This window comes from Tamandua tetradactyla, chromosome 20 (assembly GCF_023851605.1).
Source record: "Tamandua tetradactyla isolate mTamTet1 chromosome 20, mTamTet1.pri, whole genome shotgun sequence".
NCBI classification, from domain to species: domain Eukaryota; kingdom Metazoa; phylum Chordata; class Mammalia; order Pilosa; family Myrmecophagidae; genus Tamandua; species Tamandua tetradactyla.
The window spans coordinates 41,674,425-41,692,289 of NC_135346.1; the positions used below are offsets into that span (position 1 = coordinate 41,674,425).

Here is a 17,865-nt window from a genome sequence, read left to right on the forward strand (position 1 = left end):
TTGCCCTAGGTGTTCTTTAGGATTGGCTGGAATGGTTTTGGTTGGGGGTTGGCAAGTTATGATAAGTAGCAACGTCCATCTGAATCTTGTGTAAAAGTGACCTCCAGAGTAGCCTCTCAACTCCATTTGAACTCTCTCAGCCACTGATACCTTATTTGTTACATCTCTTTCCCTGCCAATAATCAGGATGGCGTTGTTGATCCTAGGAGTCATCTCCCACACTGCCAGGGAGACTTTCACCCTTGGATGTCATGTCCCACATAGGGAGGAGAGGAGAGCAATGAATTCATTTGCAGAGTTGGGCTTATAGAGAGTGAGGCCACATCTGGGCAATAAAAGAGGTCCTCTGGAGGTGACTCTTAGTCATGCCTATAGATGGCCTAAGCTTCTCTGCTACATACATAAACTTCACAAGAACCTTTGCCTTTTTAAACATCATTATCTTTTCATTTTAGATCTTAGTGGTCACAAAAGTGGCTGGGGGAAAAACCTCTATATCCCGTAATAATTATAATAATTTTTCTTTTCTTCGAGTCAGAGACAATATTCAGTTCCCTTATATCTCCATGGGGAACAGGTTAAGAAGGTCTTTATATTTGCCAGTTCCATGATCAATTTACCCTTTAGAAATGCTTTTTGTAGCATACTTGTTAGAAAGGGGAAAAAGAAAAGTAAAATTAGATTTGATTTCTTTGTACTCCTTTGAGGTAGAAAAATTAAAAGTACCAGCGTTTTCTTAATTTTGCATTTAGAAAACAATCCTAGAATTATCAGTGGTGTTATATAGGATTAGAGGTCACGTTCTCTCAACTCTCTGAAGAAGTATGCTGTTAAGTGGGAGAATCCGTGTCCTCTAGGGAGTGGGAGGCAACCCATCCTTGAGGTTGCTTTGTTTCATTTGGTGGAAGATAAAGGCTATAAATTAAATAGCCTATTTACCCTTTTAATTTTTATTTTTCTGGCACATGGGCAGGGAATCCATCTGGGGTCTCCAGCCTGTCAGAGGAGCATTCTGTCACTGAACCAGCCATGCACCCCATTTACCCTTTTAAAGTCATTACTTATGCTCTATATATTGAGACCTAGTAGAACACATATATACTTTTATGCAGTTCCGTGAAACTCACGTTTCAGTGTTCATTAGATTTACCTGTCGCCCTCAGAAACACGCAGTTATCTGGCCCATTCTCCTAATCCAAACTATTTAATCTGAGTCCCTGGAGGTGATGCCCACAGGTCTGCATTTTTAATAAGCACCAGGGCTGATTCTGATGCCTGTCAAAGTTTCAAATTATTGTCTTGCTCAGTTTTTCCTCAAACCTTCCATTCTTAAATGAAATGCCAAATTATTATCACATTTATTTCAATTTGAGGATTCATAGACATTTAGAGGGAAGAGGGAAAACTTATTTTTGAAGAGTGCATATGACAAAGTGAAAAGATTGAAAACACATCCACCCAAATAAAGAAGGAAATTTTAAAGAACGAATTAAAATATCTCCTCTATCACCTTTCACCCCATGTGAAGCTTTATCCCTTATGAATCTTATTCATACAACACATGCGCTAATTTTGTAATAAAAAACTAATCAAGGAATTTCTTTCCTTGAAAAAATGTCTTGATATTTTAAATATGATTTTCCTGACCTAATTTCTCAATAATTGAAGATTTTGGTGGTCTTCTTTCTTTTTAAGCTTCTAATGTCTCTTACTAAGGAAGAAATAATTTGGGCCATAGAAATAATGGCTTGATACCCAAGTACAACAATCCATACCTTTAATGTCAAGAAAAAAGAATAAAATTCCTTCTTATTTTACCTGAGAAACAAATTCCACTTTCAGATGAGCTTCCTTTCCACCTTTCTAAAAGGTTAGTGACTCATATCCTTTTACTTTGGAGAGCTCACGTGACTTTCCCTAGATCAGCCTGGTCATTGAACCAGGCTGAGTTCTTGGACCAACTCATTTACTCCTACTAACACTGTATTTGCTTTAAGCTGTTATGTACCCCAGAAAAGATCATGTTCTTTTGATCCATTCCTATGGGTGTAGACCTAATGTAGGTGGGACCCCTTTTTTTTTTTTTTTTTTTTTTAATACAACCCTTGATCCTTGTGCTTTTAGGGTATTTTTTTTTTTAATTTTTTTTATTAATCAAAAAAAAGAAAAGAAATTAACACAACATTTAGAAATCATTCCATTCTACACATGCACTCAGTAATTCTTAGTATCATCACATAGATGTATGATCATCATTTCTTAGTACATTTGCATCGATTTAGGAAAAGAACTAGCAAAACAACAGAAAAAGATACAGAATGTTAATATAGAGAAGAGAATTAAAATAATAATACTTATATATATATATATATATAAAGGAAAAAGAAAAAAAACAAAAACAAAAGATACAAACACACAAACAAACAAACAAAAAACCATATTTCAGGTGCAGCTTCATTCAGTGTTCCAACCTAGTTACATTACACTTAGGTATTATTGTGCTGTCCATTTTTGAGTTTTTGTATCTAGTCCTGTTGCACAGTCTGTATCCCTTCAGCTCCAATTACCCATTATCTTACCCTGTTTCTAACTCCTGCTGGTCTCTGTTACCAATGATATATTCCAAGCTGATTCTTGAATGTCGGTTCACATCAGTGGGACCTTACAGTATTTGTCCTTTAGTTTTGGGCTAGACTCACTCAGCATAATGTTCTCTAGGTCCATCCATGTTATTACATGCTTCATAAGTTTAGTCTGTCTTAAAGCTGCATAATATTCCATTGTAGGTATACGCCACAGTTTGTTTGGCCACTCGTCTGTTGATGAACATTTTGGCTGTTTCCATCTCTTTGCAATTGTAGATAATGCTGCTATAAACACTGGTGTGCAAATGTCCATCTGTGTCTTTGCCCTTAAGTCCTTTGAGTAGATACCTAGCAGTGGTATTGCTGGGTCGTAATCCATTCTGCCATTCTATGTCTTTTGATTGGGAAATTCAGTCCATTAACTTTTAGTATTATTACTGTTTGGATAATATTTTCCTCTACCATTTTGGCTTTTGTATTATATATATCATATCTGATTTTCCTTCTTTCTACACTTTACTCCATACCTGTCTCTTCTGTCTTTTCGTATCTGACTCTAGTGCTCCCTTTAGTATTTCTTGCAGAGCTGGTCTCTTGGTCACAAATTCTCTCAGTGACTTTTTGTCTATAAATGTTTTAATTTCTCCTTCATTTTTGAAGGACAATTTTGCTGGATATAGGAGTCTTGGTTGGCAGTTTTTCTCTTTTAGTAATTTAAATATATCATCCCACTGTCTTCTAGCTTCCATGGTTTCTGCTGAGAAATCTATACATAGTCTTATTGGGTTTCCCTTGTATGTGACAGATTGTTTTTCTCTTGCTGCTTTCAAGATCCTCTCTTTCTCTTTGACCTCTGACATTCTAACTAGTAAGTGTCTTGGAGAACGCCTATTTGGGTCTATTCTCTTTGGGGTGCGCTGCACTTCTTGGATCTGCAAATTTAGGTCTTTCATAAGAGTTGGGAAATTTTCAGTGAAAATTTCTTCCATTAGTTTTTCTCCTCCTTTTCCCTTCTCTTCTCCTTCTGGGACACCCACAACACGTATATTTGTGCGCTTCATATTGTCATTCAGTTCCCTGATCCCCTGCTCAAGTTTTTCCATTCTTTTCCCTATAGTTTCTGTTTCTTTTTGGGATTCAGATGTTCCATCCTCCAGTTCACTAATTGTAGCTTCTGTCTCTTTAGATCTACCATTGTAGGTATCCATTGTTTTTTCCATTTTTTCTTCTTTGTCCTTCACTCCCATAAGTTCTGTGATTTGTTTTTTCAGATTTTCTATTTCTTCTTTTTGTTCAGCCCATGTCTTCTTCATGTCCTCCCTCAATTTATTGATTTGGTTTTTGAAGAGTTTTTCCATTTCTGTTCGTATATTCGGCATTAGTCGTCTCAGCTCCTGTATCTCATTTGAACTATTGGTTTGTTCCTTTGACTGGGCCATATCTTCAATTTTCCGAGCGTCATCCATTATTTTCTGCTGGTGTCTGGGCATTTGATCAGATTTCCCTGGGTGTGGGACCCAGCTGGTTGAAAGCTTTTTCTGTGAAATCTCTGGGCTCTGTTTTTCTTTTCCTGCCCAGTAGGTGGCGCTCGTGGCGCTCGTCTGTCTGCATGGCAGTCGGCCCGGGAAACCGAGCGTGGAGGCGGGGGTCGCTGGCCGCCGCGGCTTGGGAGAGTGCCGGTCCTAATTGCCCAGCTGGCCCGAAACGCCAAGCGTGACGGGAGGGCCCCGCTATCCAACATTCCCAGTCAGACTGGGGAGCCACGTGCGTGGAGGGGACCCCAGTCGCCAGCCGCCCCGGCCGGGAAAACGCGCGTCCCTCGGGTATCTCACCGCAGCAGATTCTCCCTGCCTGTCAGCTGTTCCAGAATGGGGTACGCTGTCTTTTTGGTCTCTATCGTGACTCCGGGAGCTGTTTCGTATTGTTTGTTTCTTTAGTTGCTTTTCTGGAGGAGGAACTAAGACCCGCGCGTCTTACTAAGCCGCCATCTTTTCCGGAAGTCTGCTTGGGACCCCTTTTTATTAGGTTATTTCATTTGAGATGTGAACCACCTTATTCAAAGTGGGTCTTAATCCTCTTACCAGAATCCTTTATAAGAAGATAAATAATACATAGAACACTCACAGAAGCTCGCGGAAAAATCCTCAGAGAAGCTGAGAGACAAGAGCACTCCCACAGAAGCTGAGAGAGGAAGCCACTGAAGCGAGAAGCTGGAAGCAACGAAACCCGGGAGAGAAGGACCAGCGTATGTCACCATGTGCCTTTCTGTCTGACAGAGGAGTCCAAGCTTGCTCCTCTGGTCTTCCGAGAAGGTATCATCTTGTTGATTCCTTAGCTTGGATATTATCATGGCCTTAGAACTGTAAGTTTGTAGGCTAATAAATCCCCATTGTTAAAAGCCAGTCCATTTCTGGTATATTGCATTTCGTCAGTTTTAGCAGACCAAAATAGACACTAAGCAGAATTTTAAAAGACTAGCTGAAAAAAATATTTACCTTCTGATTTCCAAAACAATGGCAAAGTTCATCTCAGTATTATCTTGCCTCGCCTCTTTGTTTTTTATTAAAAAATATTTTGGAATGTTAATTTTTGATTGGGTAATAGATACATGGAATAAAAAATTAGAAGTGCAAAATGGTACAAACTGAAAAGTAAATTTCTCAGTAGCTTACTCTGCAATTCTTCTGTTCTCCTCCCCAAAGCAACCACTGTTACAGTTTCATATTCAGAGGTTTTATGCATACACAAGCATGTACTCAGGTCTGTAATTATTTTGAACCTCTTGCCTTCTGCATACCTTCAAGATGTCAATGAAATAATTAAATGTGGAAAAATGTGTGCGGGGAAATAGTAGCAACCCAGTTATCCCTTTTTTCTTCTACTTGTCCTTCCTTGAGGGATGGGGATGGTTGAAGTTTTCCCTTGGACAAGTAATAGTAGCTAACATTTAAGGGCTTACTATATACTAGGCAATGTAATAAACACTTTACATATACTCTCTTATTTAATCCGCGTAAGAATACTACAACGTGGGTTCTATTACTATCCCATTTTAAAGATGAGGAAACTGAGATTTAGATGTTAAGAAATTGGTCTTCTCTCGCTAAGCCAATTCCACAGGTGAACCCACTGCCCTCCCCACTATGTGGGACATGACTGCCAGGGGTATAAATCTCCCTGGCAACATGGAACAGGGGACAAGCCTGGTCCTGGCATCATAGGAGTGAGAAAGCCTTTTTGACCAAAAGAGGGAAGAGAAATGAAACAAAATAAAGTTTCAGTAACTGACAGATTTCAAATAGAGTTGAAAGTCTTTCTGGAGGTTATGCTTATGCAATATATAGATATCCCTTTTCAGTTTGGGGGTATTGGAGTAGCTAGAGGGAAATACCTGAAACTGTTGAACAATAATCCAATAACCTTGATTCTTTTTCTTTTTGGAGTTAGATATGAATTTAATTAGGACTTAGGAAGAGGAGAGGATTTTTCTGAATGGTGACTGATCAGGAAATGGAAATTAGTGCTATGCAAAAGTCTGGGAATGCCAGAGGGTGGCTTATAAGGGTTTAGGTCAGATTTTCACAGAGTGTTACAACGGAGTCTCAGACACAGGGGTTTGGAGGTTTATGATCAGCAGTGATCAGGGGAGGGAAGTTTCAATTCCTTGTTTATGATACCATTTGTACATTCTTTCCCCTCTGAGGACGTCTGGTGACCTTCAGTGTCTGTCTCGGTCATGTAGGCGGCTACATGCAGTGACCTGCTTTCAATATGGAGGGGAATCCCGGGCCTGGGTCCCCACAGTCTGCTACCTCAGAGCAGACGAGGTTGACTATAGGATAGACATTGCATCCATATTCCACAACAACAGTATAAGAGACAGCAGAACACTAAGAGGCCCACACACAGAGATAACAACATTGCAAAGAGATGCCACTGTGACCAAGAAAGGTAATTAAACCATTTATACAAGGGGTTTACTGATAATTGATCAGCATTATGTTTGGGCTCTTGCATATGATTGAAGACTTGTGAAACATTGTATGAATGATCAGGGCAGTGTGGGTGATGAAAACTGCCACGTATTTCAATAACTGTTGCAGCTACATCTGGTGCAAGAATAGCTGAAGGATAATACCACCAGGGAGTACATTTTATTCTATATCTAGCTTTAACCGTTTCCTAATTACTAGGAGTATGAGGTAAAAAGTTATATTAGGTAGCAAGGACATGGGACTGTCCTCACATCCAACCTCCTGTGCAGTGATAGGGTACTGAATACAGAATGGGACTTATTTACCTGTTCCCATACAAAGGAGGAAATGTAAGCCCTGGTCTTGTTATAGGATGGTAGTTGAATTTTAGTCTTAAATGAGAAGATTCTTTTCCAGATTTTCTGATGTGTCAAATTCTGCCAGGCCAGCAGGTTGTTTCATGCAGTCCAGTTCGCAGGGGTCCTGTCCACAGGCTGCAAGTGCCTGAAGAAGGCAAGCTGGTTTAGAACCAACATTGGGTCCAATTGTGGGCATGAGTTACCGCTGAAGCCCACCGTAGGAAGGTGTTTGTTAGGGTGCTGACCATACAACACTCAAGAATTTGATAGAACAGCCAGGGCCTTGTAGTTTGTTGGAACTGACTGCCCATCCCCAACTCTCAAGGTGAGGTAGCAATGATCAGGGGCTTCTTTTAATTCTGAGAGTTACTGGCTAACAAACAGGAGAGGATTTTTCTAGATGGCAACCAGTCAGGAAATGGAAGTCAGTGCTCTGCCTAGCCTTGATGCTGAGTCTCAGCTCATTCAGGATTTCTGTCCTATGTTGCCAGGATGGTCCACACCCCTGGGAGTCATGTCCCACGTAGATGGGGGTGTGTGGGTGGAGGTGGGAGGACGCAGTGAGTTTGCTTGCTGTTTTGGCTGGAGAGAGAGGCCACATCTGAGCAACAAAAGAAGTTCTCTTGGGGGTGACCCTTAGGCCTAATTTTAAGTAGGCTTAAACTATCCTTTGTGGGGTTATGTTTCATATGAACAAACCCAAGACTGGGGGCTCAGCCTATTCCCAGCCTTGATTCTTGAAGATGATTATGTAATTATATGGCTTTTACACTGTGACCTTGTAATTGTGAAAACCTTGTGACTGATACTCCCTTTATCCAGTATATGGACAGATGAGTAAGAAAAAAAAGACAAGGAATGAATAGATAATTAGGGGTGGTGGGGGTGGGGTTAATGGGATGTTTTGGGTGTTCTTTTTTACTTTTTAAAAAAAAATAGAATATGAATATATTACTTTATTATAAAGGCCCACAAAAATGAATGAGAACATTAGCACTGTCTTCTGATGTGATTAAGTATACACCTGACCCACAGTGGCAGGAAGCAGAGGTGAGGGCTCTCAGAGCTGGTACAAAGTGACCAGTGAAGAAATCCTCATTCACAGAACAGGGGATGTTGCCTTGGACTTAATAATCTCTGCTGCATGTTCCAACCAGGTCTCTATGACCTTCCCAGAATCCTTAATCCTAACACCAGCTGACCTTCTTTTCCTTTGTCACTCTTGACTCCATTAAGGCCTAGGCCAACTGCCCCACTTGCCTGGCTGCTTCTGGAATCCTACAGCACATCTCTTTGGTATGCTGCTGCCCTGCCACCCTCGGGGGCAGAAGCGGAGCTTGGTGACAGAACATAACATCACATTACCAGAAACAAACAGTGGAGTTACATTATTAACTATGGTTGGACATACACCTAACAACCTCGCAGAACACATTTCCTCTCTAAATGACCCAGAATCCCCTAGAAAGCAAAGGAAACCCTTTGATTGTTTAAACATTTTTGGAATAATTCTGCATGCCAGGCACAGGGACACAAAGTAGACAATGTTTCCTTTCATTATGCCCTCTTGTATGCTCGCAAACAGTAGGGATCCAGGAAGCCAGAGGATGATAGCTTGAACCAGATCTCTGTCTTGGCTCTTCCCTGCCTGTGAAAGTGGCCACGACTCTACTTCTTCTATTGGGTATTGGATCATTTTCAAAAGAGAGAATAAGAAGATTGGGGAGGGGGAGTAAAAATACTGTAGAACAAAACAAAAAACAATCTAACAATCCAGAAACTACAATTTTATAATAATAAAAAGTAGCTGAAAACACTACATGCCAGAACAGATAATATATGCTAGACTACCCAGGGGGGACAGTCAGCTGGGAGAATGTGGCAGAGGCCACAGAGTTCCTGAATGGACTGGATCTGCTGTTTCAGCTGTGAGCCTTCTTTGATGGTGACAGAGCCGGCAATGACAGGCCTGGAGACCCCACAGGCCCATCCCAGGGCCTGCTTGGAGCACACAAACACATAGAATACATTCTTATCCTCACACAGCAGTGGGAGGTACAGGATGATCTTCAGGGGTTCAGCATGTGCAGTCATCATGATGAACTCAGAGATGCCTCTGTTGGGGGTTTCAGTAGCCTCATTGGCTCCTTTACAAAGCTGCTTGTAGTTACATGTTGCTGAACAAGGTCCAGTGGTTACTTGGTGAGGTGGGAAAGGCTTTCCGGTTGACATCAGCTTCAGTCATGGCTGTAATCCTGCAGTCTCGCTTCTCCTCCTTTACTTTTGTTTTCACTTTTATTCTTGTTTTAACTTTTTTTAGAGTAATGAAAATGTTCAGAAGTCGATTGTGATGACAAATGCGTGGCTGTATGATGATGCTGTGAACCACTGGTTGGGCAGTTTGGATGATTGTATGGTATGTGAATATATAATATATCTCAATGGAATTGCATTTAAAAAAAAGGAGAAGCAAGAAACTGGCTCTGAGGTGACACACTTCTATCTTTGCATCCTCTAAAGTTAAGTTCCACCAATGACCTTCATTTAGCCTTGGTTCTAGAGCCAAGGAAAGTCATCCTCTTTCCCCTTTTCTATATTATTAGCTATAATCTCCATTCTCCACTTCTCTTGGGAACTTTCCTTTTTCTTTTCGATAGCAAATAGTTTATTGGTTAATACATGCATTCAATGACAGTAATAATTCACTTCAACAGGAGACAATAATCGAGTCAAAAGAATAAATGCTTGCTAAATCATCAGAAAATCTGTGGCCACTGGGGCTATCACAAGAAAATACAAAACTACTCAGAGGCCTAACTGCAAGAAGCTATGTTTTCTTAATAATCCATAAGGAATAAGTCTGTAGTATCTGGAATCTGTAGAATTCTGTTGATTATCACCTTCTAAGCAAACATAAACCCTTGGCACATAACTATGACTTAAAAAAAAAATCTGATGGATTATTAGTGAGGATTTTGTCTCTTTCCAAACCAATTTCTTTTATAAATATTTGATATTGGATCACCTGGGCATTTTGCAATCACAGTGTCACCTCTTTGGATGCCATAAAAACGTTGACTGAGATTTTCTACCAGACAATATCAGAATTTTTAATTGTAGGCTCCACTGATGTTCCAGAACACATGAAAACACACCGCTACGGATGTATTTCAAGTACGAGTTACACAGCCATGCTGTATAGTATAGCCAATAAGTGGAAAGTTTTTCCCAGAACACCATGAAGCAGAGTTGGCAGCCATTACTGGCTTGATTTTTTGTTTTTATTTTTAATAAAATTAATCACAGATAGCAGGGTAGAAATTGCTTTAAGCTTCATGAATGACATCCAAGAGATGGACAGGAGTACTTCTCAGTTACTGCCAATTATAGTGCCAGATGGCTTTTTCTGAAGTAACTCTATTACTGATAATCCCATTATCAGTACTGGTACTAAATCTAGCAGACATCAAAATGATCACCAAAGTTCCTTTCCATCCCATCTTTTCCAAATGCCTGAAAGGCATGTCACCATGGGTCTGAGCTACAGTACATCTGATGGGGTAGTTGCAGGGCCTCCAGAAAAAAATAACCTTAGTTTCAGTATCCCTCTGGTCCAAAAGACCCGAACCACCCTAACCCAAGATTTAGATGTGCCATTCTCACCGGGGCCCACAAAAGTCTGGAAATTTAGCTTTTGTTTCTGAAAAAAACTCCTTGCAAGTCTCCAGGCAGGCAGAATGATCTATGCAGAGATTATGAGGTTAAAAAGAATTTGGAGGTTTTGAGGAAAGGAATGAAGGCCTAAGGGGAAGAGGTCATGGGATAAAGTGGAAGGTGAGGCAAGGACTATTGGATCATGCAGGATTTTCTAGGCCACATGAAATTTTGCTATTTTATTCCTTGTTGAGACTGTACCACCAACCGCTGGCGCAAGTGTCCCTTATGGCTCTGCAATTTTGAGGACTTTTCAGGATCTTTTTGGAAACATCTTAATGTCAGGCAGGAGGGAACTGATTAAATACATTGTGGTACATAATCCCACTGATTATCATATCGTCATAAAATGTTTTCAAAAATATGCAAAATCACTGACCTAGGAATAAACTCAAATAGAATAAGAATTGTGCATACTAAATGAATTTAATCTTATATAGAAGAAAAGCTGGAGAGAAATACACCCATATATTGACAGTGGTTATTTGTATGGAAGGGGTTGGGTTTTTAGATGACCTGCATACTTTTACCTCAAACCTGCCAAATTTCTACAGTATTTCATAATTCAGCGCTTCTATTCATTTTCAATAATTTCTGCAGCGTTAATTAAAAGACAAAAACGTTCGTAAAGCAGTCAATAGCCTTATCGTGTCAGGGACTCAGTCCAACCAGCTCAAATGTTATGGACGGCAAAAACACCTCTCAGGGTTTTGGGATAGTCACAATCCTAGGTTTTTGGTTTTATTCCGGGAGCAAGACGCAAACCGACGAGAGAAAGCGTTTTCGGGGCGGGGCCGAGGGAGCGTATGCGTCCCGCATTGGTTCTTCCTGGGAGACCCCGCCCCCGCCCCGCCCCAGACGAGCCAATAGAAGCGCGCCTTGCGGTTTAAACTCCAATCCTGGAGCGGCCGCTGTCGGCGAGGCTGTGGGTGAGTTTGGCGGTTGAGCTTCAGGTAGCTGCGTCGTGGCCGGGCGGGCGGGCGGTCTCTTGGGCGAGGCGGGGCGGAGTACGGTTGGGGTTTAACCGGGGTGTCGGTGCGCTGGGCCTGGCCAAGCAGTGTCCTTGGACTTCGCCCGGGACTCTCGGCGGGTCTCCTCTGAAGGGCGTCAGGGGCCGCGTTGGCTCCAAACCTCCCGCTTTTCCCATGAATTTTGAGCCCCCCACTCAGGCTTGACGCTTTAAAGGCTGGTTTTTGAGCCTTTTGGCTCAAGTACGGACTTCTCTGCGCCTCTGGACGCTCACAGGGTAGAGAGGTTTAGACTATACTCGGCTTTCCCTTGCCTTCCGTACCCCCCCACCCCACCCCCCAGGGTCTAATAATGACTTTCTCGTACCTAGAGTAATCCAGCATGGCTACTCTGATCTTTGTTGATAAGGAAAATGGAGAACCAGGCACCCGTGTGGCTCCTAAGGATGGGCTGAAGCTGGGGCCTGGGCTTTGTAAGTATGCAGGCTGCAATCACAGCGATCGTGAATTAATTGTGTTTTAATTATTCTGGGGAAGCATTTAGTGCACTTTGTCGGCTGTTAGAGTCAGTCTGCTGAGCATTCTTTTTACAGGGAGCTTGTTATGGGTCCCCATTTTAAATTTTATTTTTAGGAAAAGAAGGAGGGAAGAAACAGAAATAGAGGCAAAAGAGAAACAAAAAGAGGGAGGGAGAAAAGAGGGAGAGAGATGGGGGAAAGAGGGAGGGTAGTGTGGGCAGGAGAGTACCACATTCCCCATCTGTCCCCAAATTCTTCCTCCTTATCAGACTAGAGCAAAGTATCAGAGGAAGTTGTATTGACTTTTGGTCTGGGTGCTGACCGCTTCTTGGCCTATTATTCAGAGCAACTCATTCCATTCTCCTAAGCCTTGACTTTGTCACCAGAGTCATAATATCGAGATTATACAGTATCTATCATTTTGTGTCTGATTTATTTAGCTGAGGATTATGTCTTCAAGGTTCATCCACTTTGTCATATGCTTCAGGATATGGGTCCCATTTTCATGTTCAATGTGTTAGTTGGATAATTTAAGAGAGTACTGAATGAAAGTGCTATTGGGCAAATTATGGCCATGCCACTGCCAAAAAATGGGGGCTGGATTAGGACACAGTTTTGTGCACAGTCGACTTTTTGGTTGTGCAGTTGTTGGCTGCCTCACTAATCTTACTGTAATACTTTTCAGCAGTCAAAGCCTTAGATGGGAGATCTCATGTTTCAACACCACATGTTGGCAAAGTATTTGATGCTCCACCAGCTTTACCTAAGGCTGCCAGAAAGGCTTTGGGAACTGTCAACAGAGCTACAGAAAAATCAGTAAAGACTAATGGACCCCTCAAACAAAAACAGCCAAACTTCTCTGCCAAAAAGGTTAGTATTGACCATAAAGGCACTGTTTAAACAGTTCAGTGCTTTTGATCCCCCCCCCTTTTTTTAAATGACAATTGGCATCCAACCTGGATTCTCTGTGAGTAGAAGGAAACATAGGCTAGCAAATGTCGATTAACAGGGGAATCATGTGGTCATCGTGGATTTTCTCTCTGCACTTCTTGATTGGAAGCAGTTAGTGAATGTTTTTTTGCACCTGCTGTTAATTAGTATCTTGCAGTAGATTGATTGGTAGCATCTGCTTACAAATAAGCAAATGCTGAAAAGGGTGGCACCTTGCAAGAGGTCACATGCATTGTTAGTATTATAGTGCAGATGCTACCATTATTTTCCTCACTTTCCAGTGCAAGCATCAACTTGTTGGATGACAGTTTATAGTGTATGTGTGAGCTACAGGTCAGTGTATCCAGACTGAGAGGACAATGCTGTGAAAGATGACTAAAGCTGATACGTGTCTTAACACTTTATCTGATGCATATGAGAAACAAAAAACCAATTAGTACTTTATATCAGCTCTGTGACTTATGATATGGCTTAGGACAATGCTAAAAGGTGTCTTTTTTTAAAAAGTGAGTTGACAAAGAAAATGCTGACTACAGGTATTACAAAAATATGGCAAAAATAATGAGAGTGTTACACAGAGGGTTGGAGTGTGAGAATCCCTATAGTAGGGATTTCCTCTACATTTATGCATGTGTAAGTCAAGAACCTTGGCCCCTGTTTTGGCCTACTGCTCTAAAGGACTGTCTGGCTGCTAATTCCAGAGTAGGAAATTACCCACGGTGGACTCTAAAGCCCTTGACTGTCTTACTTAGTGTGTGTATGTAGAGACCGCAGACTTGTGTTTTTTTTTTTTTTTTTTTTTTTTTTTTAAGAGAGAGGGAGGAAAGGAAGGAAAGACAGAGAAGGAAGGAAGGATGGAAGGAAGGAAAGGAGGAAGAAAGGGAAACATTTTTAAACATTTTCTTGTTTTATTATATTTTGTTTGTTTGTTTTTTACATGGGCTGGGGCCGGGAATCGAACCGGGGTCCTCCGGCACGGCAGGCAAGCATTCCTGCCCGCTGAGCCACCGCGGCCCGCCACGCAGACTTGTTTTTAATATTAACCCAAGGAAATAAGATAATGCTAGTTGAAATTCACACTTCCAAAAATGGCTTTTAGGATTAGCTGCTCTTCTGGGTTGACTCATGCTCATTTTCTCCTCTGTTAGGTTGAATAATTGAGCTGATTAGCTCTGAATTAACTATGCTCTGCATTCTTGATCAGTTACACTGACAGGTGCTTATACTTTAATTTTGGACTTTTGAGTTGTGTTATGGGAATTGCTTGCTGAAATATATTTGTAAACATGAAAACTAAGGATTATGAACTCTTCGAAGTCAGCATGAAATGAACAAACTTTAAAATATGGTAGAGTAATCACAAATTTTGGAAAGGCCCTGCAATTTACTGTATTAATCAGTTGACAAGGCTTCCACTCTCATTAATTCTTATTTTCTTGGGTTGTTTTAGATGACTGAGAAGACTGTTAAAGCAAAAAGCTCTGTTCCTGCTTCAGATGACATCTATCCAGAAATAGAAAAATTTTTTCCCTTCAATCCTCTAGGTAGTATCCTTTGGTATTGCACAAGTAATTTTGGCCTTGAGTTTCTCTTAGAATTCAATTTAGCTATAATTTGGTTTGAGTGACATATGGTCCGAAACTGTAGTGAAAGACTGTCTGAATATGGTTTGCATTGAACAAATACTCTTGGTGGAATTATTTGCAAGGTATCATTTTAGGCCAGGGGGGAAATAGGAGTAAAGATGTACAGGGCACTATTCCTGTCCCAAAAAACTTACTCTTAGGGAGTGATGTGTTCACTAACATTAAACAAGTTTAAATTTTGATAGTCTTTCTAGCAAGAATTTTAGAAAGTGAACTTCAAGTTGAGCAATACCTGAGAGTACTTAAGTAGGTTAAGTATTTCTCTGATTAGCCAGTGGAAGTGTGTTTTTATTCCTTTAACCTGCAATGTGTTTCTAAAATGTTTCCTATCACAGATCCAGCTTTTCAAGCATTAATTTATTCAGCAAACATATGATCAGAAACTACTGTATGCCAGTTACTCTTAGATTTTGGATGGAGATAGTGTTTAACAAGACAGAGATTCCCTACCCTGAGGGAGCCCATAATTTGGAGGAAAACTCAAAATAGTGCACAAATCATCTTGCTCTGAGTTTGAGGAAATAGAAAAACAGGTCCTATTTGGGGAGCTGAACCTAACCTGTAAGAATGGGGAAGGTTTGTCTCAGAAAGTGGTATGAAATTGAGCCTTGAAGACATGAGGAAATAGCTACTTAAAGAAGAAAGGGGCAAGGCATGAGCATTCTAGGTAAAAATGTGTGCCAAGTCCTGAGGTAGAATAAAGGATCAAAGTGGTTCTGGGAAACTGAAAGCCATCCAAAGTGAAGAATGTTACAGGTGAAGGGGTAGGGGGCAGATCAGGTAGGGTCCTATAAGGTGCTGAGTGTTCTGTGGCCTTTTTCTTTGAGATGACTATTGTACTTGAGAATGCAGAAGTGCTTTCCGCATACTTGTCATTTTTTATCACACAATATTAAAAAAAAACAATTCTCTAGGGTTGAGAGCTAATGAAATTAATACTTTTTGCTGTATGAAGTGTCACTTAGTGAAACTAGCATTTTTACTGCAAGTGCTTGTTGGTAAAGAATACAACTACTGATATAGTTTATTGCTACTGCCTTGATTTGTGCCAAGGTACCAACATTTTACCCCTCCACTGCTTTTGTACCATCTTCAGTGAAAAAGGTATTACTATGAAAATAGTTTTTATGTCTTGGGCCTGTTCACTGAAAGAATTTCAGCCCCCAGAAGTCCTCTGACTAGAGTAGAAATTGTTTCCCTAACAAAATGCTTTCTTTTTATGACAGATTTTGAGAGTTTTGACCTGCCTGAAGAGCACCAAATTGCACACCTTCCTTTGAATGGAGTGCCCCTCATGATCCTCGATGAGGAAAGGGAACTTGAAAAGCTATTAGAGCTGGGTCCGCCCTCCCCCATGAAGATGCCATCTCTGATGTGGGAACCTGGTAAGTGAACAAGTACTCTCAAAAGCCTGCAAACAACTTGTTTCATAACACTTCCATTACTGTGGGTACAGAGTTGTGCAGAAGACTACCATATCGATAACTTCTATCCTTTGAACTATAGGGATAAGATTTTAGATTAATGGAAACTATTCTTAATTATGATCACATTTTAGTCTTTAATGCCTGGATAAAATTAAGTCATTCTGGAATCTGAGCAGTCTTAGAGCAAAATGAGATAAATTTGACATATAGCTTCTTAGGCTATAATTTGAAGTATAAGTAAACTTGCTTGGAATGAGAATTCCAAGTTTTATCAGAGTTAATATAAGATCAAGAGACCATATGTGCCATGCCAGAGAATGACAATACATTCTAATTACAGAAGATTTGAAGTCTTGATTTAAACTACTGGCTACAAGTCATCATTAGAATGTCTTATATTTGCTCATGTCTGGCTTGATGGGATAGCTTGTATTATTTTTATAAGTTACATTAGTGAGACTGTCAGCTTCTTCTTGGGTCTCTAAAAGAAATAGAGGTTCAAATACTTCTAAGACTTATTTCTTAACAAAGGTCAATTCTAGGACCACAACTACATTTCAAGAAGTGTAATGGCGATGGGGGGCGGGGGTGGGGTTGGGGGTATGGGATAGGGACCTGTTAGACCAAGGGAAAAACGTGAATTCATGATTAAAAGTGACAATAATGTCTATGATGATATGGATAATGACTCAAGGATTTACAGAAACTCAATAAGAAATTCCTGTTTTCTAGCTGTGTTGCAGTCTCCTTCAAGCATTCTGTCGACCCTGGATGTTGAATTGCCACCTGTTTGCTATGACTTAGATATTTAAATTTCTTAGCGTCTTATAGTTTGTGTATATTCTTTTGTATCAATAAAGCAATTCTTGATTAAACTTTCCCTAATGTTACAATTGGTGTTCTTTGTTTTTATTTAAAACAGCATGAAAACTGTAGTGTTTAACAGACAAAAATCTACAATCTGACAGGAGACTGACTTGTACAAATTTATCTTTAAAACCTTTTGGTTCATTTTAACAGCTTATTTTAGAAACTGCCACTGTTTCCCCTGAAACGTGTGTTCTTTATTGCCTTTTTGTGGCCATTAACTAGTGACATTTATTAGAACTCTTAATTAGAAGAGGTACTTCTAGCTCATTAAGAATCTATTGCTAGGCATTCTTTATTGCAAGTTCTAATGACTTTAATACTCAGCATTCAGTAATCAGAATTTGAAAGGCTCTAAATCTCCTGAGAACTCAACCTCCTAGGATCTTCCATTTGATTCTTTGAAGATCATAGCACACGGTTTACTGACAGTAAGATTCAGTCTTTACATATAGAAAACTATTTAGTTGCTTACCTGTGATCAAATTTGAGATTGGAATCAAAGCATCAGATAACAAACAAGATTTTCTTTCTTGGGGTGTGGGGGTAAGGGGGTAGATGATATTGGGGGTGAAAAAAACCTCACTGCTGTGATTTGAAATTCCCAAGGTTCATCATGTACTTCTGGTTTTGGAGCTTCTTGTAGAAAAGCAGAACTTGGAATAGTAGGCCCTTATTTCCAGCACTTGCTAGACTGGCAATGGAGTGTCAGCTGTTTTCTGTTTTGTTTTTTTTTAAATACAATTTTATTGAGATACATTCATACTCCATAGAATCCATCTGAAGTATACAGTCAGTGGCTCACAGTTTCATCACATAATTGTGCATTTATCACCACAATCAATTTTAGAACATT

At 40.3% G+C, this 17,865-nt stretch overlaps 1 protein-coding gene and 2 pseudogenes across 4 annotated transcripts in view; 1 reads left to right on the plus strand and 2 right to left on the minus strand.

Annotated features, from left to right (window-relative positions):
• PTTG1 (PTTG1 regulator of sister chromatid separation, securin) overlaps positions 1–17,035 on the plus strand; it is an 18,308-nt gene extending 1,273 nt beyond the window's left edge. The window contains exons 1-6 of one of the 4 annotated variants that reach the window (XM_077137577.1): positions 11,470–11,561; positions 11,972–12,073; positions 12,804–12,988; positions 14,520–14,613; positions 15,942–16,100; positions 16,875–17,035. In XM_077137577.1, coding sequence (XP_076993692.1) covers positions 11,983–12,073; positions 12,804–12,988; positions 14,520–14,613; positions 15,942–16,100; positions 16,875–16,954 — 609 coding nt within the window. In that variant the 5' untranslated portion in view covers positions 11,470–11,561; positions 11,972–11,982 and the 3' untranslated portion in view covers positions 16,955–17,035. Of the gene's footprint in view, positions 1–11,469; positions 11,586–11,606; positions 11,879–11,971; positions 12,074–12,803; positions 12,989–14,519; positions 14,614–15,941; positions 16,101–16,874 lie in introns of those variants that run through there. The other 3 variants (XM_077137576.1, XM_077137578.1, XM_077137579.1) reach the window with 3 other exon arrangements.
• LOC143664066 (NHP2-like protein 1 pseudogene) lies at positions 8,748–9,163 on the minus strand (annotated as a pseudogene).
• On the minus strand, positions 9,626–10,159 carry LOC143664331 (mitochondrial inner membrane protease subunit 1 pseudogene; annotated as a pseudogene).
• Positions 17,036–17,865: the final 830 nt, after the last annotated feature.